The sequence below is a fragment of the Stegostoma tigrinum genome, chromosome 7, assembly GCF_030684315.1.
Source record: "Stegostoma tigrinum isolate sSteTig4 chromosome 7, sSteTig4.hap1, whole genome shotgun sequence".
Taxonomy (NCBI): Eukaryota; Metazoa; Chordata; class Chondrichthyes; order Orectolobiformes; family Stegostomatidae; genus Stegostoma; species Stegostoma tigrinum.
This window is the reverse complement of record NC_081360.1, coordinates 71515024-71539942: the sequence shown is the minus strand read 5'-3', so window position 1 is coordinate 71539942 and position 24919 is coordinate 71515024. Positions and strand designations below refer to the sequence as shown.

Here is a 24919-nt window from a genome sequence, read left to right as displayed (position 1 = left end):
TCTAGGGGGAAAATGCAGGATAGGGTAGGGTGTGGGCCTGAGTGGGATGCTCTTCAAAAGGTCAGTGTGAACTCAATGGGCTGAATGTCCTGCTTCCACACTGTAGGGATTCTATGAAATCCTGAGAAATATAGTTCAATAGCAATATGCCAGAGGATTTGATGAAGCATTTCATAGACCATAAGACATAGGAGTGGAAGTAAGGCCATTCGGCCCATCAAGCCCATTCTGCCATTTAAATCATGGCTGATGGGCATTTCACACCACTTCCCTGCACTCTCCCCGTAGCCCTTGATTCCTTCTGAGATCAAGAATTTATTGATCACTGCCTTGAAGGCATCCAACATCCCGGCCTCCGCTGCACTCTGCAGCAATGAATTCCACAAGCCCACCACTCTCTGGCTGAAGAAATGTCATCTCATTTCAGTTTTAAATTTACCCCCTCTAATTTTAAGGCTGTGCCCACGGGTCCGAGTCTCCCTGCCTAACGGAAACAACTTCCTAGCGTCCACCCCTTCTAAACTATACATTATCTTGTAAGTTTCTATTAGATGTCCTCTCAACCTTCTAAACTCTACTGAGTACAATCCCAGGATCCTTAGCCGTTCATCATACGTTAAACCTACCATTCCAGGGATCATCCGTGTGAATCTCTGCCGGACACGCTCCAGGGCTAGTATGTCCTTCCTGAGGTGCGGGGCCCAAAATTGGACAGTATTCTAAATGGGGCCTAACTAGAGCTTTATAAAGCCTCAGAAGCATGTCGCTGCTTTTATATTCCAACCCTCTTGAGATAAACGACAACATTACATTCGCTTTCTTAATTACGGACTCTACCTGCAAGTTAACCTTTAAAGAATCCTGGACCAACACTCCCAGATCCCTTTGTACTTCTGCTTTACAAATTTTCTCACCATTTAGAAAATAGTCCATACCTGTATTCTTTTTTCCAAAGTGCAAAACCTCACATTTACTCACATTGAATTTCATCAGCCATTTCCTGGACCACTCTCCTAAACTGTCGAAACCTTTCTGCAGCTTCCCCACCTCTTCAGTACTACCTGCCTGTCCACCTATCTTTGTATCATCGGCAAACTTTGCCTGAATGCCCCCAGTCCCTTCATCCAGATAATTACTATATAAGGTGAACAGCTGCAGCCCCAACACTAAACCCTGCGGGACACCACTCATCACCGGTTGCCATTCCGAAAAAGAGCTTTTTATCCCAACTCTCTGCCTTCTGTCAGACAGCCAATCCTCAATCCAAGCCAGTAGCTCACCTCGAACACTGTGGGCCTTCACCTTGCTCAGCAGCCTCCCGTGAGGCACCGTATCAAAGGCCTTTTGGAAGTCTAGATAGATAACATCTACTGGGTTTCCCTGGTCTAACATACTTGTTACCTCTTCAAAGAATTCTAACAGGTTTGTCAGGCACGACCTTCCCTTACTAAATCCATGCTGACTTGTTCTAATCTGACCCTGCACTTCCAAGAATTTAGAAATCTCATCCTTGACGATGGATTCTAGACTTTTACCAACTACCGAGGTTAGGCTAATCGGCCTATAATTTTCCATCTTTTGCCTTGATCCTTTCTTAAACGAGGGGGTTACAACATTGATTTTCCAATCATCTGGGACTTTCCCTGACTCCAGTGACTTTTGAAAGATCACGACCAAAGCCTCCGCTATTTCCCCAGCCACCTCCCTCAGAACTCCAGGGTGTAGCCCATCGGGGCCAGGAGATTTATCAATTTTTACACCTTTTCGCTTTTCTACCACTTTCTCTTTTGTAATGCTTACCATACTCAACTCTGCCCCCGGCTCTCCCTAATTATTGGCATACTACTCATGTGAAGACTGACACAAAGTACTTATTAAGTTCTTCAGCTATTTCCTTATCTCCCATTACTAGCCTTCCAGCATCAATTTGGAGCGGCCCAATGTCTACTTTTGCCTCTCGTTTGTTTCTTATGTATTGAAAGAAGCTTTTACTACCATCCTTTTGCTTCCCAAATTCTTCTGATCTATGAGTTTTTCAATTTTTTCAAGGTCTTTCAGTGGTATAGTGCAAACATAGGGCAATTGGTACACCAACTCTTCATTCCCTTGGCCATTGGTTAGAGCCAATAGGTTATCGCAAATTGTGATCAGAGATAATGGGAACTGTAGATGCTGGAGAATCCAAGATAATAAAATGTGAGGCTGGATGAACGCAGCAGGCCAAGCAGCATCTCAGGAGCACAAAAGCTGACGTTTCGGGCCTAGACGCTGCATCAGAGGCCCGAAACGTCAGCTTTTGTGCTCCTGAGATGCTCCTTGGCCTGCTGTGTTCATCCAGCTACACACTTTGTTATCTTAGGTTATAGCAAATGGTGGATGGGAATACCTGGCTCATTCTGGTTTGGGTTACCGTACTGTGATGCACCGAGCAAGAGAGACAGACTTTGTCTGTTGTAGTCTGGAGACTTCTGTCCTATTATTAACTCCATTAACCTGCCCAGGAGCCAGCCAAGAACAAAGGAAAAGTACAGCACAGGATCAGGCCCTTCTGCTCTCTAACCCTGTGCCAACCATCATGCTCTGACTAAACTAAAAAACAAACCTACTGCCCTTATTTGGTCCGAATCTCTCTCTCTCCCTTTCCTATTCACGTAACCATCCAAATGCTTCTTAAATGTTGCCAATGTGCCTGCTTCCATCACCACCTCTGGCAGTGCATTCCAGGTTCCTACCACTGTCTGCGTGTAAAACTTTCCTAGCACATCTCCCTTAAACTTTTGCCCTCTCACCTTGAACTGGTGCTCCCTTTAATTGAAACTTCAACGCTGGGAAAAAGCCTCTGACTATCCACCCTCTCTATCCCTCTCAGAATTTTGTAGACCTTTGTCAGGTCTCCTCTCAGCTGCCGTCTTTCCAGTGAAAGTGTTGTACTGGAACTCTTGGCCTTCACAATTGGTTCTGATAGGTTTGTGTAATCAGCAGACTCTGGGCAAAGCGCTCACACACCAGTAGTATTATAGCATCTTAGACAGCTTCCCAACTGCTTGAATAAAGCAACAATGTAAACAACTCTTGATGAGTTTGAACAAATTGTTTTTAAAAGCGCAACAAGTCTCTCCACCATCCTGTGTTCACAGCAGTATCCCTTAAAATTTTGGTCCATAATCCAAATTTTTAAAAAATGTTATCACCATAATATAGTAAGGAAATTTCATTTTTCATATTAGTTTACCAACATCCTACACACAGGGCAAGCAGAAGGTGCTCAGAGTTGACTTTTTGTGTTTAGTTTAATGAGCGCCCCTGTTTTAGCACAATTTCTATTCCTTGCAAAAGCTTGTTCCTGTTGCACCAATGCAAAAAGGAATACTAAAGTGTTTGTGGCAATCTTCAACCAGCAGTGCCAAGTGGATGATTTATTTTGGCCTCTCCCAGACATCCCAAGCATCGCAGATGCCATACATCTGTCAATTCAATTCACTCCATGTGATTCCAAAAAATGGCTGAAGGCATTTTATATTGCAAAGGCTATAGACCCTGACAACATTCCAGCAATAATTCTGAAGTGCTTCAGAATTTGCCATGTCACTAGCCACATTGATAGATTATAATCTAGAGCACTGGCATCCACACAGCAATTTGGAAAATTGCCCAGTTATGTCCTGTACACACATCACTGGTCAAATCCAACCTAACCAATCTCAGTCCCATCAGTCTACTGTTACCTTTCACATTTCACTGATGAGTATCATCAACAGTGGTAAGGTGAATAGCCAAGTTTTATTTTCAAAGGTAGGGGTGTCCAAAGATAGAGGCTCTCTCTCTCAGGCTTAAAGTGAGAGGGGCAAGATTTACAATGGACCTAATGGGCAACTTGTTCGCACAGAGGGTAGTGCATGTATAAAATGAGCTGCCAGAGGAAGTGGTAGAGGCACATACAAATTTAAAAGACACTTGGGCAGGTGAATGAATAAGAAAGATTTAGACAGATACGGGCCAAACACAGGCAAATGGGGCTAAGACAGTTTAGGATACCTGGTTGACATGGACACGTTGGACTGAAGTTCTACTTTCATGCCGTATGACTCTATGAATACTTTTTATTTGAAAGCTACCACTTAAACCATTATTTGATAGAATTAAAATGTTTTTAAAATATCTAGAAACTAAAATGGTAAAGTTGCAAAATGCCTAAATTGTCAATCTACCCTGTGTGACTGTTTTTAAAGTTCAGAAAATCTGCTGAATCATTTGCCCTCTCAAAAAAAAGGCAAAAAGGGCAGATATTTGAGAAAGTTGACACCTAGGTGATCCTGTTCCCTTTTCGCCACGTCCATGCGGGTTCTTAAGTGGCTTTAACAATAACCACTTAAGAGCTTCTTCACACCACATCACCAACCCAATTATGTCTGTCCTCAGCAGCCAAAGAAAGGTACAAGCTTCCCAGCTAATAAAGTGGAGTGATGTATTCCTGGAGTTGGGATGGGTCTTGTTCTGTCCTAATCTCTGGCTGATGGGGACATGGATGGGCTCAGTGGTTGAGCTGATGAAACCAACCCCTATCCTTGCCTCCAACTTACTTGACCCTATCTTCCCTGTGTACCCACCCAAACCTGTATAGACACTATGCAAAATTAGTATAAAAAGTGGAAAATAACAAGTCAAATCCTTTCTTTGAGTTTCTAAAAATGCAATTGATATTTGAGTATATTGTTCAGTCAGGCACAAAATATCTTTCACCGCATATTATACATATTGATAAGTTGCTGGAAGGGAAAATTGAATTATGTTGTGGGAAACCAATTCTTTGCAAAACAACTAGTACGTTCTTTAATTAAGTACTTGATGTATAAAAGTGATCTTGGAAGCAAAGCAGAAAGTGTTTAAATTAGTAAGGTGTGGAGCTGGATGAGCAGCTTGGCCTGCTGTGTTCCTATTTATTTCAGAACCCTCTTCCCCTCCCTCATTTCTGATGAAGGGTCTAGGTCCTTCTCCTAAGATGCTGCTTGGCCTGCTGTGTTCATCCAGCTCCACACCTTGTTATCTCAGATTCTCCAGCCTCTGTAGTTCCTATTATCAGTGTTTATCAGCCTCCAAATCATGATTGATTCATTTAAGTAACCTGTCAAGAAGGTTTTTACTTCTAATGTGTTCAACATGTCAAATGTTTTCAAGACTACAGAAAATGAGCATTCTTATGAAATCAGATGCAGTCTCAGCAAAGTGCTTCAATTCTAATAGCAAAATCTTCATTTAATTTGAAGCTTGTACTCGGATTAATAATGAACAAATAAAACTATCGTAGCCAGTAACAATCATTAATTGAATACATAAGATTTTCTACACGCTAGATTTAAAATATATAGGATAATTTAAAGCTGTTGTTGTTTTACCTTGTGTGATATTATAACGCAGAATAATGAAGATATTCTTTCCTGTTCCCAAACACCCATTGAATACAAGTCTTAAGAACGTAGAATTTGTATGGAGCCAGTTGTTGGACTAGAAATGGACGTAGAAAGTTTGTACTTTACATGCAAAGCAATATTGACAGGAAGAAAACAAATGCTGCCCACTTTCAAATAACATTTTGGGCATTTCCAATCTGCACGGACATTAGATATTAAGTCAGTGGTTAATCACTTAATCAACACATTTTCTGATTCACTGTTCACTTCTGTTCAACTACTCAGCTGCAGATTTCGGTGAGCACTGTCCTGTGACTTCCCAGATTGAGGGTTAGAAATCAATTGGCTTTTATTGTTTTTACAAGAAACAATATCTGCATTTAAACAGAATCAAATCCACACTTGTAGTGAAAGCTTTATTTGAGCTAACTACACTCCATTCCATTGCCCTACTGATTACCACCTCCCTATATTTATACAAATAATTCACACCCAATTAATCCTTAACATATCCATCACCTGTTCCCGCGTTATGTTTATCCTGGCACTGCAAAATCTTTTAAAATAAAAATTCATATCAGGATTAAACTTGTAAAGGTTGTCAGTCATTTTATGCAATGCTTGGCGCAAACATATGATCCTTAGATTTATCGATGAGAATTGCAATGGTCAAACTGATGGATTGGTAGAGGGAGAGGGGAAGGTCCAATTCCCAGCACAGCACAATGATTCATGGATTTAAATAGCTTCTCATCTGTTGCGGCCAAAATTGTTGGATTCCCTATTTGATTGCCTACCTGATAATTGTTCAAGGTGCTCAACTGCTTGCCCTCCTCTGTTCACCGTTTTTTTAAGTAAGAAGGTTGCAATTTTTTCCTACATATTCATGAGAAGTGTTGGAAGAAGATAATTGATTTTGGTGACTTTCTAACTAACTTTTGACAGTTGTGCAAGTACATTATCATCCAATAAATGACTATGATAGTAACCTTGTTAAATTGGAAAGAACATAACAATGTCTTAACCTCATGTTACAGATTACTTAAATGGTTATTGATTAACACGTAGTCATAGATTGCATGAACTTGTCAAGAATATTGTTTGTTTCTAAATAAATCCTGTATTAGTGGCCCTTGGGGAAAGAAAGAATTAGTGCATCCAAATTGTTCTATTTCAAAAACAAAAAGAAGGAATGTTGAAGTAATTAAGCAGGATTTTATGCATCTGTTTGAGTATATCATTCATTTCATAATGAGGAGAATGTAATGTACTTCGGGTTTGGCTATGGCCGATAACATTTGAGGCACTGCAAAGGCTAAGTGTTGTCTGCTAGAAAATTTACCACATAATTATATCAAGCTTCTAAAGTTGTATTCAATTGTAAAACTGACAAAGACCCTGGAGCAACTTACCTGCTTGCATTGCTGACCAGGGAATTGGAAAATCTGAAGCCTACAGAAGGAATAGGCACTTCAAAGAAAAGTTTAATCCTGATATGAATTTTTATTTTAATCCCCATTATCGTCTGCAAATATATTCTGAACTTTTATGTTCCAACTGAATCCATGTTCATTAGCATTGTCTTTCTAATTCTAATTTAATTTTTTTCTCCTCAACTCTTAATAATTTGTTGTTTTCTCTGTTTTGGAGACTGACCTCTGTCCTACCCACACTGGTTCCTAAATGGGGGCCTGAATCATTTGACCTGCAGATATTTCCCTTGTTACTGTCAAGATAGTAGTTTTAACCTGTGATAAGAGGTATTTTTCTGGGGGAGCAGATCCTTGAGGTAGTGAATGGAAATTAATTGGAGAATTATACACTGGAGATGGGCACCTCCAGTCAGTATTACAGTTTAATATTGACAAAAACATCCATGCTGAAAAAGAACAAAATTGCATGAAAAAGCATCAGGAGATTAAAAAATAAATTACATTCTTAGATCAAAAAGTAAGCTTTGGAGTGTGATCAGAAATGCGATGATCAGACCCCAGTGAAGTTCTCCATTTTGTCACATTTCCAAATGGGATGCTTCAAATTTGTTAAGTCCCTGGGTGCAGAGAGATGAACTGGTTCTTCAGACCTTTCTCTCCAACTTATTTAAGGTTATGTTTTAAAAGGAGCCAAATAAACTAATCTTTGTTGAATCAACAAAAAGAATGAGTTCATTGATTAATAAATGTGAGAAGAATTTGTAATCTTCTAGCATTTGGGTTGAGTGAGAGTCCTTTTGTTAACCTTGTTTTTTTTAAGAACTGATTTCCAGTTCTGAGTGAGAGAGGATCTTTACCTGCAACTTATTACTCAGAGATATCTCTTCGACTGTGACCTTTACAGCATGTCAATTCTCAAACCAAGGCTGGTACACAGAAGAGCATTCAGGTCCCCAGCACACTCCAGTAAAGTTGAAATTCACTTTTTAACTCTAATCTCTCAAATAATTTGCTGCAGTTTGGGACGTAATATGTCGGGTTGGCTTGCTGTTGAACAGGGGCCATCAGTCCTCATTATCTTTTGTAGTCACAAGATCTTAGTTCCTACTTGCTTATACTTCCATTTGAAAAACCATTGCTTGAATTTTTCATTCTACCCATCAGTATGAAATTTCTTGGGGGTCTTAATCTCTCTCTCTACCAGACAACCAATTAGTTTACATTGGTAGCCATTTTTGGCTATACCACCTTCTTTTTTTCAAAACACATATCTTGAAATACAAATTAAAAATGTCCACAATACTGTGGGTTATGACCCATGCTCTTGACCATATTCATTTTAGAATTATCTTGCTTGTGAGAAATCTTGAATTTTATCTCTCTTGTGCTTTATCTGCCTTTGAAATGAAAAGAAAAGAGGTTGCATTAATTTAATACAGATTGTATTCTCTTTGCTGGTTACAATCTTGTATTATACTGAATAAATTTTCCTATGATCGCGTTGATTTAAAGTAGACATGAAGTAGAATTTCTTCTGAGGGTTGTTAATGTGCCGAATTCTCTTCCTAATTGAGCACTGGAGACTGGATTATTGAATATATTCAAGGCTAAATTAGACAGATATCAGATCAAGTGACATTGAGTAGGCAGGAAAGAGAGTTAAGCCCACAATGGGAGCATTGGACTTATGGAGTGGCAGGGCAAGTTTGAGGGATCAAATTGTCTATTACTGCTTCCATTTCTTATGTTCTTATGATTTAATTGTTGCCTAGAAACGTGCTCTGTATCCTTTGTGTAGGAGTAAGTTTAAACTTTCTCCAATGATTAATACTAATATTGGTTAAGATTATTTGCAAAAAATGTTAATGTTTTGAATGCTATCAGTGATTTGTGTGAGGTTTTCTTCCTACCCTATATTACATTTTTGCTGTTTCTTACCCCCTTGAATTGCTTTACCTCCCATCAACAGTACAGTACCCTTTGTGTGAATTCCTTTGAACATTTTATTCAAGTCATACTAATTAGAAGACATTTATTAATTTTTTTTATAATTCGAAAACCAGCAATCTCACCATAAATGTTCACAGATAATACTTTGGCTTTACTTTTTGGAACTTGCTTTTGACATATTCCATGAAATTTATGCTTTTTCCAGTGTGAAAAGCTGATGGATGAATTGGAGGAAGAGCGATGTTTAAGGCTTGAGACTGAAAAACGATTACGTGAAGTTATCCTGGAGTCTGAAATTAGTACATCTCAGATGCAGGCCTTGCAGGAGCAATTTGCCAGGTAAGGGTGATCTGACATAAATGCATTATAAAATTACTAAATAGTGAGGTTATCCACACCTTCCTTCCACAGAAATTTGTCAGAGACCTGTATTTTGGCTGCTTGTTTGAGTTCAAACATCTCATTTCTATTTTAAAAAAATGAAGGTTAAAAAGATCTAATAACTAGCAAAAATCAACTTCTGTTGATGTTATATGAATTAAACAGGTTTATTTGTGCTGAGTTTAACCAGGACCACACTCGGGTGGATTTGATTCTGGGGTTGCTTTGACTGTACATCTATACTCGATGGAAGTGGTCTTTAAACAAATCCACTCTAATATCTCCACCTTGATATTACCTTCACTAAATTCACTCTATTTTCAATCAAATGTTTTAGATTGCTTTAAATTTAAAGCACTTTTATTTGTTTAAAGGAATTAAAATATAAAGTATAAATAAAGTATTAATTTTTAGATCTATCCACATTGGAAACTGTGTTTACATCAATCTGTTTACACAGAGGGTGGTGGGCACCTGGAACGCGTTGCCAGTGGAGGTGGTAGACGCAGACACGTTAGCGTCTTTTAAGATATATTTGGACAGATACATGGATGGGCAGGGAGCAAATGGACACAGACCATTAGAAAATAGATGACAGGTTAGACAGAGGTTCTTGATCGGCGCAGGCTTGGAGGGCCGAAGGGCCTGTTCCTGTGCTGTAGGTTTCTTTGTTTCTTTGTTCAAAAATGTAATGACAAGTCCCCAGGAATGGAGTGTTATAACCTGGACTTCTGGCCCAGAATGGGCACATCACGCCCCACGTCAAAACTATACTGTCCACATGAGAAGCTATAGGAGGTAACTGATTTCTTGGCAATAGATTAGAACAGACAGGTGATTATCAGCCCAAATTTAACTAATATGAATTGTTGACAATTTCAATATACACAAAACTGCACTTGTTTATCCAATTAGATTTCGGTGTGTTTGAAAATAATCAGTCAATTAGTGTATTTTCAACTTTAATTTTTGATTCCATCAATGATGTGCCCAGTAGTTTAATTCAGTGGTGATATAATAATGAATCTCGTCATGCCACAGGAATTTTTGTTGGATAAGTTGATCATTTGGTCTCATTGTTTGAGCAAGCTTGGCTGCTCCCAAATTCTACTACAGGATTCTCTTCCTCTGCAAAATTTTAGCAGCCGAGGTCAGTAGTCCTAGGTGGTGTTTTGCGCCTAATGTTAGAATGCATTTTCTAAAGATCTGGTAAAGCTTTATTGTAATTGCCCATCAGTTCACTTAACTCTGTGGGATGGTACTGCTGCTTTAAGCTACAGTGTCTGCTTGTGGAAAGCACCCTCAGGCTTTTTAGAATTTGCATCCATCATGAGTCTGTAGGGGGCTGACAAATAAGAGACCTGTCGTCCTTATTGAATTATGCTATCAATTTTCGTTGTACATTTGTCTTGTTTTGGATTGCATGATTTCAAACACTGAATTATTCAGAATACATTAGATAGGAATGTACACGGGCTTGGTGCATACCTGTGGGGGTGGGTGAGGATTAGGTTATACTTCCATCACCCCCAGCTGATTTGTTGATGGTCCACTGAGTAATGTGAGCTACTGTTTTTCAGGATTTCATGTTTGTAGTGTGAATTTTCATCTTTGCTCCAAAGAATGAACAATTAACATTTGCCGAAAGGGCAATGGAATTGGTTATTTCGCAGTCTAATAACAAAAAAGTATCTTTTACTACATGTTGAATTTAGCAGTTTAATCAAATAGGTCTGTCTGACGCATCTGATCTTGTTAATTTCCCACTATTAGGAGGTGGATTCGTTGAAGATGTAGAACTGCCTATCACTGGGACAGCATTTATATTTTAGTTTTCCATTTTGTTTTTCATACTTATGTTGTTTTATATGTAAATTACTATAATTTTAATGAAAAATTTTGACAACTCTAATTTGGATAAGTGGCTGTTTCCACAAAAGCTTATTGGGAATTCAGCTAATTCTGTTGACAGGTTATTTCAAAATTAACAAACCAGAATTAAGATCAGTAATTTTTACCTGATTTTAGTGTATGTTTCCTGTAATTACAAGCTTAGTCCATTGTTTTGAAATAGCTGATCATGTCTCTGTCACTATGGAAATGAAGCAGTTTACACATAGCAGTTTGCTAAACTCAGATCAGTCCTTGTTCTTCAATTCCCATCTGACCAGAATATCTGCAGTTCTCTGCATTCATGATCTCTCTAAAATTAGGGACTGCTGTAATTTTTTAGTCCTTTCTAAACAATGTCTGTTTGAATATATTCCCAAAGTAAAAGGCCAGAAGCATCAGTAAAATAGTGGAGTAACATCCACGCACAGAAATGCCCGACAATAACCATCTCCAATAAGAGACAATCTAACCACCATACCTTTACATTCACTTGTGTTACAATTTCTGGATTCTCCACTCTCAACATCTTGGGGGTTACCATTGACAGAAACTCAACCGGACTCCCCACATAAACTCAGTGTTTGCAAGAGCAGGTCAGAAGCTAGGAATACTGCGGCGAATAACTCACCACCTGAATCCCCAAAACCTGTCCAGCATTTACAAGTCAGGAGTGTGATGGAATGCCGCCCACTTGCCTCGATGGGTGCAGTTGCAACAGCATTCAAGAAGTTTGACAGCAACTAAGACAAAGCAGCCTGCTTGATTCGTGCTACATCCACAAACATCCACCACTGACGCTCAGTTGCAGCAGTCTGCAATATCCACAATATGCAGTGCAAAACTTCACCACAGATCCTTAGACAGTACCTCCCAAACCCACAACCACTTCGATTTAGAAGGATAAGGGCAGCAGAAACATAGGAACACCACCACCTGCAAGTTCCTTCCAAGCCACTCACCATCCTGACTTGGTAATATTTTGCCATTCCTTCACGGTTTCTGGGTCAAATTCCTGGAATTCCCTCTCTAATGGCATTGTAGATCAACCTATATTATCCGGACAGCAGTTGTTCAAGAAGGCCTTCTCAAGCATATGCTGGCCAGCCAGTAAAGCCTGTATCCCACAAGTGAATGGATAATTAAAAATGGACCATTCGGAGGAAGTGCAGTTGTAAAATCTGATGAAGGGCACCTTTTAATTAACCCGTGACTTAAATCAGAGTGGATGGTTAATTCTTTTCAAGTACCCTTATCATGCTCTGTAAAGATACGTCATATTCATGAAGGAAAACATAGACAAGATGCTGATTAGAATTTTCTGGAAGTGCCATCTCCTTTAAAAATAGATATTAAAAAGAGCTAACATGGCAGATGATGGTCAGGTAAATTTTTGTATCAGCACAGACTACTTCACGTCACCAGAAGATTCATAGTGAAATGGACTTAGGGTGGGCTGCCCCATATGTTGATGGAGCAAGACAAAAACCACCTGCGAATTCACACCTTTTGTTTGTGGACATGTTCAAACCTCAAAATCAGTGAACTTCCAGACTCGGTCTTCAAACATAAAACAAAAGGGGCTGTAGAGAAACCACGTCATCATCGGTAAATGTAAATACTTCTGTTGATTCTCCATTGTGTAGCTATAGCTTCTAACTTTAGATCATTCTAAGTGGACGATAGATGTATGGATCATGTGATTGAGACTGACTACAGATGACGAACGTTTCAAGGTGAACACCTGCAGAGAAAGCAGTGGAAAGGGCAGCAATAACTATTCCTTTTAAACACTAGACAGTTCAATATCTTATCGTCTCCATGCCTTTTCTTTTTCAAGACTCTTACTGTAGAAACTTCTTTTCCAGGTAAGAAGACTACATGTAACTAACTTTATGACCCGCTGAAGCTTTGTCTTTTCCAGGGATTCCTGCTGTAATCCTCGTATATGACTCCGGTTGTTGAAACTACTCAACCTATCCTCCTGGAATGTAATTACTTTCTCCAACAGGCCTGCAACGCATGCTCTTCCAAAGATCAAAAAAAAAATGTGAATTCCAAACTCTCCTTTGGTTTATAACTTATAAAAGTGCATTCTCCTCTTTAGCTCTATTTTTCTGATGTGTATGTGTGAGTGCCCAGAAAGAGCTGAATTCGTAGACTCTTGGGATGGATTTGTAAATAAATAATCGTCTTTATTTAAACCCACAAAAGCTGGCAGAAATCCCGACACCTTCCCATTTCCACCTGAATTAAATCCTGAGTGGGAATACCCAAGCTCGAGTTTGTCACCATCTGCCAAGTGAGGCTCCTAATTGGCAAATCAATGGTACCTGGTGGCCCTTGTTAGTTGGAGAAAGGCCCTCCACTGAACTGTTTGTTTGGAAGATGACGTGGTGGGCCTTGCTGTGAAGAGTCAGCTTGGATGCTGTATTAACTTCTTAATAAGCCAACAAAAACAAAAATTTTCACCACGGTATCAGGACACGGATTTTCATTTCCTGTTGTTTCCTATTCCTACTGAAAGAAAATTGATAATATTGAAGACCGTAGTAAATACTGGTAAGTGACATGTACCTAATTTAAAAAAAAAACTTATACTGCTGAAAAAAATCACTTTCATCTTGCACTCCTCAACATTCAAAGGGAAAACCAATTCTTATGTAGCACTTGAGAGAAGAGTGTTGGTTCCTTGGCAAGTGGACTTTGATTGGTAGAGGCATGGAGAATGCTGCCATTAATGCTGATTGGCAGTTAACTGGTAGGCTTTGTTTAAACTTTAACCCAGTCACTTTGATTATTCAGGGGATAAATGAACCAGGGAATGGCTCTTACCAATTTTGTTGTGTTGAAACTAATGGAGCGCATTTTCATGTTCTTTCTGTCTGCAAAGAACAGGACTCTCATAATAAAAGCAAAGAATTTCAGATACTTGAGATCCAAAATAGTAAAGTGCTGGAGAAACTCAGCAAGCCTGGCCTCATCTGTAGACAGAGAGACTTCAAATCTAATATGGTTCTGCTTTGGAGCGCTGCCTATATATTAATATATGTATCTATGTTATTAAATGTATGTGTATTCATAGTTTGCATGTTCATCCCCATGTCTGCATGGGTTTCCACCAGGATTGCTCCAAAGCTAATGGAGTCTCCCCTTGGAACTTGGATTACCAGATCAATTTAAGAATCTGTGCCATGTCTCTTTACAAAAAGTTGGACAACGATGAGGAACTTGCGAATAATTACTTTTTATATGGATGTTGCCAGGGTTGGAGAGTTAGGGCTATATGGAGAGGCTGAATAGGCTGGGGCTATTTTCCCTGGAGCATTGAAGGCTGAAAAGTGACCTTGTAGAGTTTTATAAAATGATAATGGCCATGGATCAGGCAAATAGGCAAGGTCATTTTTTCCACAGGGTATAGCAGTCCAAAACTAGAGGACATAAGTTTAAGGTGAAAGAGGAAAGAATTAAAAGGGACCTAAGGGACAACTTCTACACGCAGAGGGTGGAGCATGTATGGAATGAGCTGCCGGATGAAGTTGTGGAGGCTGGTACAATTACAAAGGCACTTAAAAGGCATCTGGATGGGTATATGAATAGGAAGGGTCTAGAGGGAAATGGGCCAAATGCTGACAAATGGGACTAGATTAATTTCGGATATCTTGTTGGTATGGACGAGTTGGACCGAAGGGTCTGTTTCTATGCTGTATGACTGTACGTATGTGTAGCGATGAATCTTTTCTTTTCGGATAGACAGAACATGTAGACACATTGAACCATGCTTATCATAAAGGCTAACCTCATTAAAAGAAATTATACATTTTCAAAGCTTAGCTACCTTCGTTTCTAAGATGGTGCAGTGTGTGTCAACATTGTACAGTTTTCACTGTACTCCTGTACTTCTGTGCTTTAGTACACGTGATATTAAAGCTAAAATCTCAAATCCACAATGACAATTTAAGTCCCTAAGCATGCAGAGATTGTATAATGCAGAAGATGCTGGATTTTGGCCTTATCCTCCATATATGAAGTTGTGTTGTAATACCGTCCATAGTTGACTTTGCAATACGTTGTTTCTTAAACTGTATTTGCTACTTTGCTGTCTTTACTCAGTGTCAACTAATTAACGATGTGGCTCAGAACAAATTTATCCACCTGACCATCTGCCTTGAGTTTCCTAACACAACAGTATTCCCAGTTGACCTTTGCATTTGGATAGAAGCAATATCTGATTCAAATTCACTTCTCTCAAATTAGGATTAAAGCCATACCAGTGATAGGTATTTGACAATTTTGGCAAAATGTAAATTCTTGAAATCAGATGACGTGGAGTTAAATTTACAAAAATATTTGCTGAATACAGAAAACATACTGAATCGGAATTAGAAGAATATTTTTCAGAAAGGAATAGACTTTTTTCTTGCCTAAGCCTCAAGTATGTGGGCTGGTAAAATTCCTGTCATAGTTACATTAATTACAGCTAACATTCGGCACTTGTGTCCAATAGCAAAAATTGCTTGCGTGCTTAACATTTTTTCCACACCATCGAATCATTACTGGTTTGCAAAATCTTTTTTTTTGAAGAGGATTCTGATGCTACGCATCTATTTATTTTTGGAACATCAAGTCATGGGTCTAGATTTTACTAACTGATTGGAGGCAAGTGAGACAGGACGAGTGATTCTATCATGGCGAGAGGCTTTGGAAGGCAAGCATATCCTTTTTTACATTGTAACCTACTATTACCATAGCAAACTGGGCTGGGAGGGGATGCTGGAACTTGGCAGGGACAATGTGAGCCTGAAACAGTCAAATAGCTGCTATTTTAGCAGGGTTTACCCGATGTTACACCAGTTGCATGGGAGCACTGCTTTAGAGCATCCCTAGCTTAACCAGATGCAGGGTGAGTGAGAGGCCCACATTGGCTGCAGTTAGCAAGCATGAATGAAGAATGACTTGGCAGGGATGGTGGGATTAACAAGGCAGCAGAAATAACAATTGGGAACAGAAATAAACGTCTAGTGCGATGAGGGATTGCAGCTTGTCTGCCATCTTCAACTTAACACTTGTACGTGGAGAGCAAAGCGTATGGAAGGTCCTGAAAACTAATCACAGCCATTTGCATGGGCATCACTCACTCAGGCTTTGGACTTCCAGTGACGAGAAGTCCGAAAGATGGGGGCAGCTGCAGGGCATACTAACCAGAGAAACAATAGGAAAATGAGGCTGAAGGGGGAAAAGGTCGAGGGCAGCCACTCGCCTGCAAAAGAGGTTACCCGTCAAAGAGGGCTTATCATCAGAGGCTTAACTTCCTGAGCTGAGCTTTATTTGAAGTTGGAGGAGTTGGGATAAATCAATCTATAAAACTTTGGTTAGACCGCACTTGGAATACTGCGTCCAGTTCTGGGCGCCCTATTATAGGAAAGATGTGGATGCTTTGGAGAGGGTTCAGAGGAGGTTTACCAGGATGCTGCCTGGACTGGAGGGCTTATCTTATGAAGAGAGGTTGACTGAGCTCGGTCTCTTTTCATTGGAGAAGAGGAGGAGGAGAGGGGACCTAATTGAGGTATACAAGATAATGAGAGGCATAGATAGAGTTGATAGCCAGAGACTATTTCCCAGGGCAGAAATGGCTAGCACGAGGGGTCATAGTTTTAAGCTGGTTGGTGGAAAGTATCGAGGGGATGTCAGAGGCAGGTTCTTTACGCAGAGAGTTGTGAGAGCATGGAATGCGTTGCCAGCAGCAGTTGTGGAAGCACTGTCATTGGGGTCATTTAAGAGACTGCTGGACATGTATATGGTCACAGAAATTTGAGGGTGCATACATGAGGATCAATGGTCGGCACAACATTGTGGGCTGAAGGGCCTGTTCTGTGCTGTACTGTTCTATGTTCTATGTTCTAATCTTTTGCTGGTTGGTGAAATGTTACTAGTGCCGTGCCATAAGGTTTGGTTCTCAACCCCAACTGCTCACAATTTATATTAATGACATGGATGCAGGGATTATAGAAGATACTGTAGTCAAATTTGCTCATGACACTAAATTGGTGGGAAATTAAGTTGCAATAAAGGAATAAGAAATTTGCAAATGAATAGATTGGGGGAATGGGCTAAAATTTGGCAGATGGTGTTTAAGATAAGCAAGTGTGAGGTTATCTTATTTGATTTGAAGAAAAGAAAGCCAACTGCTTTATTTAAGTGGAGAGAACTTCAGTGTTCTTCATTGCTGAAGGATTTGGTTGTCCTTGTACATGAGCCACAGAAAACTAATATGCAAGTAATAAAGAAGGCTAATGGAATTCTGGCATTTATTTATAAAGGAGTGGAAAATAAAAGTAGTGAAGTATTGCTGCAGCTATATTAGGCATTTGTGAGACCTGGAATATGCTTCTCAAGGTGAGGTTCAGATGCAAGAATAGATCTTACAGAACCTCGGTATTGTCCAGTAAGGCTCTCATGCATTGTAGTTGTGCTGAGCTCTGCTTTAAATAATAAGGACATCCTGGAGCTGATGCCGGCTCAGAGTGTGAGGATTGAGAAGGCAATACTGGCCTGATGGAGAAGGATGCTGTGGAGATCTGGGACCCACAGGCAGGGGCTACATACTACCTGAGAGACAGGCTTGTGATGGGTTTATGTAGGTACATTTCACAAAATACTGCAACTTATAGTAATCTGAAATTAAAAACTGCAATAGTTGGAAACACTCAACACGCAAAGACAGAAATAACAGAACTAATATTTCAGATCTGTGAGTTATCGTTGACAAAGCCCACTCAAGTGGAAACAGTTATTAGGGTTTGTGGACTATTGTGAGAGAGTGAAAACTCTTTCCATACTAACAAAGAGTGGAGCTGGAGGAACACAACAGGTCAGGCAGCATCAGAGGAGCAGGAAAGCTGCGGCTTTGGGCTTGGACCCCTTTTTTCTGAAGAAGGGTCGCAAATGTCAGCTTTCCTGCTCCTCTGATGTTGCCTGGCCTGTTGTGTTTCTCCAGTCCACACTGTGTTATCTCAGACTCTGGCATTGGCAGTTCTTAATATCTCTTTCCATATTAGTCTTGTATAAGGCTAGCCTTGTGTGCTGTTCTTTGCTGTTGCGAGAGCTGGGGAACTGGAATTGTTTGATATGGTGTGAAAAAGATGGATAGAAGATTTGATAATGGGGTACAAAATTATGACTAATTTAGATCAGGTCATTCAACTGCTGGTACATATGGGGTCCTGGAATTAGTTCTCTATTTATGATTTCCTTGCCTAAATGACATGAATGAACCAGATGGATTTTTGGGACAAGCGATGATAGTTTATAAATTGAGGTGACCAGAGTCGGGTGCATTGCTTTAGGCATTTTAAATTTTCTTTTATTCACTCACAGGATGTGGGCATTGCTGGCTCTTCAGCATTTACTTCCCACGCTTAGCTGCACTTGAGGAGATGGTGATCAGTTGCTGCCTTGAACCACTGCAGTCTATGTGCTGTTGGTTGACCCACAATACCCTGAGAGAGTGAACTTTAAGATTTTGACCTAACAACAATAAAGGAACTGTAATATATTTCCAAATCGGAATGGTGAGTGGTTTGCAGGTGATGGTGTTCCCATGTTTCTGCTGCCTTTGTCCTTCTGCATGGAAGTGGCCATGGGTTTCAAAGGTGCTGTCTTTGGTGAATTGCTGCGGTCAGTCTTACAAATAGTGGACGCTGCCTCTCCTGAGTGTTGGTGGTGGAGGGAGTGGATGTTTCTGGATATGGTGCCAATTGAATGTGCTACTTTGTCCTGTATGGTGTCAAGCTTCTTGAGTGTGGCTGGAGCTGCACCCATCCAGGCAAGTGGAGAGTATTCCATCACACTCTTGATTTGCTCCTGTAAATGGTGGACAAGCTTTCAGGAGTGAGGAAGTGATTTTCTTACCACAGTATTCCTTGCCTCCGGTCATGTTTGTGATGATCCCCGTTGAGTTACTGATCAATGATAAGCTCCAGAATGTTGATATTTGGGGATTCAGAGATGGTAACACCATTGAATGTCAAGGGTAGTGGTTAGATCATCTTTTATTGGAGATAGTCGCTACCTAGTATTTGTGTGGCATGAATATTATTTTCCATTTGTCAGACCAAGCCTGGATATGACTTGATCATGTTGCATTGGAACATGGACTACTGTTACATCTGAGGAGTCGTGAATGGTGCTGTACATTGTCTGATGATCAGCGAACATCCCCACTTCTGACCTTATGATGGAGGGAGTGTTATTGAAGCAACTGAAGACGGTTGGGTCTAGGTCACTACCCTGAGGAACTTCTACAGAGATGTCCTGGAGCTGAGATGACTGACCTGCAACAACTACTTCCTATGTGCCAGGCATGACTACAACCAGCGAAGAGTTTGCCTCCAATACCCATTGATACCAGTTTTGCGAGGGCCCCTTGATGCCACAGTCAGTTGAACGTGGCTCACCTGACCACTGGACTTCAGCATTTTTATTCATGTGTAAACCAAGGCTGTAATAAGGTTAGGAGCTTAGTGACCCTGATGGAACTCAAAGTAGGCATTAATGAGCAGATTATTGCTGAACATATGCTGCTTGACGGTATTGTTGATGGTACCTTCCATCACTTTATTGATGATCAAGTGTAGACTGATGGGGTGGTAATTGGCTGAGTTGGATTTGTTCTGCTTTCTATGTACAAGATATAACTGGGCAATTTTCCACACTGTTGGGTAAATGCCAGTGATGTAACTATACTGGAACAGCTTGGCTAGGGGAGCAGGAAGTTCTGGAGTTCAAGTCTTAAAAGCTATTGTCAGAAGGTTGTCAGGTCCCATAGCCTTTGCAGTATCCACTGCCTCTGTCTGTTTCTTTATACCACGTGGAGTGAATTGAATTGGCTGATGGTATGTATCTGTGATGCTGGTGACCACTGGAGGAGTCTGAGATGGACCATAGAATAACTGAACCCATGTGGAAACAGGCCCTTTGGCCCAACAAGTCCACACCAAATTTCAGAGCATCCTACTCAGACCCATCCCCCTATAACCCACCTAATCTAGACCTCCCTGAACATTACAGGCAATCTAGCATGGCCAATCCGCCTAACCTGCACATCTTTGGACTGTGGGAGGAAGCCGGAGCACCAAGAGGAAAGCCACACAGACACGGGGAGAATATGCAAACCCCACACAGACAGTCGCCCGAGGTTGGGATTGAACCCAAGTCCCTGGTGCTGTGAGGTAGCAGTGCTAACCACTGTGCCATTGCTGTGAGCTTCAGCCTTGTGTCCTGCGTTGATGTGTGGGGATTTTCCATTGTTGGAGATGGGGATATTTGTGGGGCCTCCTCTTGCAGTGAGTTGGAACATGACCTAACTAGATCTTGAAAAGATTCAGCAAAAGTTCTCTTCTCTTCTATTGTACTCAATGCTTGGATAAATAAAGGTTACGATCGCATTGTTTTGCCAACTACTCATTTGATATGACCTATCACTTTCAATGATCAATTCACAGGAAACCCAGGCCCCTTTGACTCCATAGAATTTTGTCATCAATTCTGTAATACCTCTGCCTGACCTTTTCTGCCCATGAGTGTCATCTCATACTTCTTCATTTAAATTCTAAGTGTCTTTCCATTCTAATTTATTCTGGTGCAATCAGCCGATACCATCTCCATTGTTCACCACACCTCCCAAATCTGGTGTATGACCATGTATATGACCATATGACATAGGAGCAGGAGTAGGCCATTTGGTCTCTTGAGCCTGCTCTAACATCAATTAGATCATGGCTCAGCTGATTACTTTACACTTCCGCCTACCCACGGCAACCTTTCATTACCTCCCTCAAGAATTAATTTACCTCTACCTTAAACAGATTCAAGGCATTCCTTAAAGTGCTTTTCAAGGAAGAGCTATCCAAAGTTTAATGATCATAGATCATAGAATCCCTACAGCATGAAAACAGGCCCTTCAGCCCAACAAGCCCACACCAACCCTCAGAGCATCCCACTGAAACCCATCCTCTATAACCCACCTAAATCTACTCATCCTTGAATACCACGGCCAATTTAGCTTGGCTAATCCACCTAGCCTGCACATCGTTGGACTGTGGGAAGAAACTGGAGCACCCGGACAAAAACCACGCAGACATGGGAAGAATGTGCAAACTCCACACAGACAGGCACCTGAGGGGGATATCAAACTCTAGTCCCCGGTGCTGTGAGGCAGCAGTGCTAACCACTGAGCCACCATGTGTACATGATCTTGTTTATTTTTGTGATAACAAAGTGTGGAGTTGGATGAACACAGCAGGCCAAATAGCATCTGAGGAGCACAAAAGCTGACCCTTCATCAAAGGTCTAGGTCCGAAACGTCAGCTTTTGTGCTCCTAAGATGCTGCTTGGCCTGCTGTGTTCATCCAGCTCCACACTTTGTTATCTCAGATTCTCCAGCGTCTGCAGTTCCCATTATCTCTGATCACACTTGTTTATTTTTGTCCTTTTTATAAATAAGTGTGTTATGTTGACAGTTGCCAGTCCCCTGGGACTTCTCCAGAATCTATGTCTCCAGAATCTCCAGTAATCTGAGAAGATTACTACTAGTTCATTAACTACCTCTGAGCCTATTTCATCTAATATCCTAGGATGCAACCCAACAATTCTTATTTGACTTATCAGCCTTTAACACCAATAGTTTCCCTAGTACTATTTCTCCTGTGTAGGTATTATATTTATCTCCAATCCCCCTTAATTATCTTGTATCTTTGGAATGAAATTCATCTTCTCTACATTGAAGACTGATGCAAAGTATTTGTTCAACTCTTGTGCCATCCTGGTTCTCCATATTATTTCCTTGGGGGAATTCTCTAAAGGGCCTATACTCACTTTGCCCTCTTTCTTCCTTATTGTATTGATATTACTTACAAGTTTAACCTCAAAGTTTACTTTCTCTTTTTTTTTTGTTTTTTGGGACATCTTACATTGGTTTTAAAGATTGTCACAATCTTCTGACTTAACATGAATCCTGGCCTCATTGCATCTTTTGTGTATTTGCTTGTGACTCAGAAAATATTACCTTTTGAGTTTCTGCTGCTTAATTTGTTGCCTAGTTCCTCATAGTGGCTGTGCAGAAGCTCTTGCTTGCCCTACTTGTCAACAGTACTACATGGACCATCACAACTGGATCCTCCCTCTCCCACTGCAAGTTCCTCATCAGCGCTGAGCAGATCTCCAAAGCTCTGGCACTGAGCAGGCACACAGTCTTCTGTCTGACTGCTCTTTGCTTTAGAGGACAATGTTAACTCCCTACATTACGCTATTACAGAACGGCAGATGCTGTAAATCAGGAACAAAACCAAAAGTTGCTGGAAAAGCTCAGCAGGTCTGGCAGCTCCTGCGAAGAAAAAAATCAGAGTTAATGTTTCCGGTCTGGTGACCCTTCCTCAGAACAGGTCACTGGGCCCAAAATGTTAATTAGAACATAGAACATAGAACATTACAGCACAGTACAGGCCCTTCGGCCCTGGATGTTGTGCCAACCTGTCTTACCGATCTCAAGCCCATCTAACCTATACCATTCCATGTACGTCCATATGCTTGTCCAATGACAACTTAAATGTACCTAAAGTTGGCGAATCTACTACCGTTGCAGGCAAAGCGTTCCATTCCCTTACTACTCTGAGTAAAGAAACCACCTCTGACATCTGTCCTATGTTTTTCACCCCTCAATTTAAAGCTATGCCCCCTCGTGCTCGCCGTCACCATCCGAGGAAAAAAAGGCTCTCCCTGTCCACCCTATCTGACCCTCTGATTATTTTATATGTTTCAATTAAGTTACCTCTCAACCTTCTTCTTTCTAATGGAAACAGCCTCAAGTCGCTCAGCCTCTCCTCGTAAGACCTTCCCTCCATACCAGGCAACATCCTAGTAAATCTCCTCTGCACCCTTTCCAAAGCTTCCACATCCTTCTTATAATGCGGTGACCAGAACTGTACGCAATACTCCAAGTGCGGCCTCACCAGAGTTTTGTACAGCTTCACCATAACCTCTTGGTTCCGGAACTTGATCCCTCTATTAATAAAAGCTAAAACACTGTATGCCTTCTTAACAGCCTTGTCAACCTGGGTGGCAACTTTCAAGAATCTGTGTACATGGACACAGAGATCTCTCTGCTCGTCCATACTGCTAAGAATCTTACCATTAGCCCTGTACTTTGCCTTCCGGTTACTCCTACCAAAGTGCATCACCTCACTTTTGCCTGCATTAAACTCCATTTGCCACCTCTCAGCCCATCTCTGCAGCTTATCTATGTCTCTCTGCAACGTACAGCATCCTTTGTCACTATCCACAACTCCACTGACCTTAGTGTCGTCCTCAAATTTACTAACCCATCCTTCTATGCCCTCATCCAGGTCATTTATAAAAATGACAAACAGCAGTGGACCCAACACCGACCCTTGCGGTACACCACTAGTAACTGGTCTCCAGGATGAACATTTCCCATCAACTACCACCCTCTGTCTTCTTTCAGCAAGCCAATTTCTGATCCAAGTTGCTATATCTCCCACAATCCCATTCCTCCACATTTTGTACAGTAGTCTACTGTGGGGAACCTTATCAAACGCCTTGCTGAAATCCATATCTCCTCTGACTCCACACACAAGAAACCGCCACCTCTGCCTCCCCCCATGCCCCATCTCTCTCTCTCTCTCTCTATGTCTCACAACCTTCTCTACTTACTGTTTACTTGTAAGGTGACCTCCCCAAGTTTAACTGTCCATCTGTAAAGGTAACCTCCAAAAATTCAACTACAGAAGCTATTGCAACTGCTAAATTCTTGTCTCAAGTCTTCAACCCTTTCACCTCAGAACTCTTCAAGCAAATAACAGGTTGCAAAGTTAATGCACTGAATTGACCTATCCATATCAATTGTTTATCTTTGCATCTATAATTTTACTGAATAACTTTATTGTGTTTTAATTTGGTTTATTGTGTGACTGTTGCTGAAAATTGCCAACTTTTAAAACATTTAAAACTGAAGTTTCACTGCTGGATACCTTTAAATTAGAACACTAAGCTTAAGAGGGATAAACAGGCGACACAATTCACACTTAACAAAAAATAACCAAACAAACTGAAGATGCTAAAAAGCAGAAACAAAAACAGAAATTGCTGGAAAAACTTAGGTCTGGTGACATTTGTGGACAGAAAACAGAGTTAACATTCCAATTCCAGTGGCTCTTCTTCAGAACTGACTGTAGCTAGGAAAAGGCTGGTATTGATGCAGAAGTTGTGGTGGGAGGGAAGGAGACGGTAAACGATAGGTGGAGATGGAGCCCAAAGAGAGAGAAAAACAGTTGGACAGACAAGGACATAGGGCAGTGTGGAGGGATGAATAGCTGCTAAAGGGGACCATTATTAACTGACAATGGGTTGTGTGTAGTTGCAGCCAATTTCTGATCCAAACTGCTATATCTCCCACAATTCCATTCCTCCAAATTTTGTACATTAGCCTATTGTGGGGAACCTTATCGAACGCCTTGCTGAAATCCATATACACCACATCAACCGGCTTACTCTCATCTACCTGTTTGGTAACCTTCTCAAAGAACTCAATCAGGTTTGTGAGGCACGACCTTCCCTTTCACAAAACCATGCTGACTATCCCTAATCAATTTATTCTTTTCTAGATGACTATAAATCCTATCCCTTATAACCTTTTCCAACACTTTACCAACAACTGAAGTAAGGCTCACTGGTCTATAATTGCCAGGGTTGTCTCTACTCCCCTTCTTGAACAGGGGAACCACATTTGCTATCCTCCAGTCCTCTGGTACTATTGCTGTAGACAATGACGAGTTAAAGATC

General features: G+C 40.8%; 1 protein-coding gene across 9 annotated transcripts in view; it reads left to right on the top strand.

Moving 5' to 3' along the window:
* nckap5l (NCK-associated protein 5-like) overlaps window positions 1–24919 on the top strand; it is a 752792-nt gene that overhangs the window by 351604 nt on the left and 376269 nt on the right. For all 9 annotated transcript variants that reach the window (XM_059647402.1, XM_059647401.1, XM_059647405.1 and 6 more), the window contains one exon: window positions 8997–9130. In XM_059647402.1, the coding sequence (XP_059503385.1) occupies window positions 8997–9130 (134 nt within the window). The remainder of the gene's footprint in view (window positions 1–8996; window positions 9131–24919) is intronic.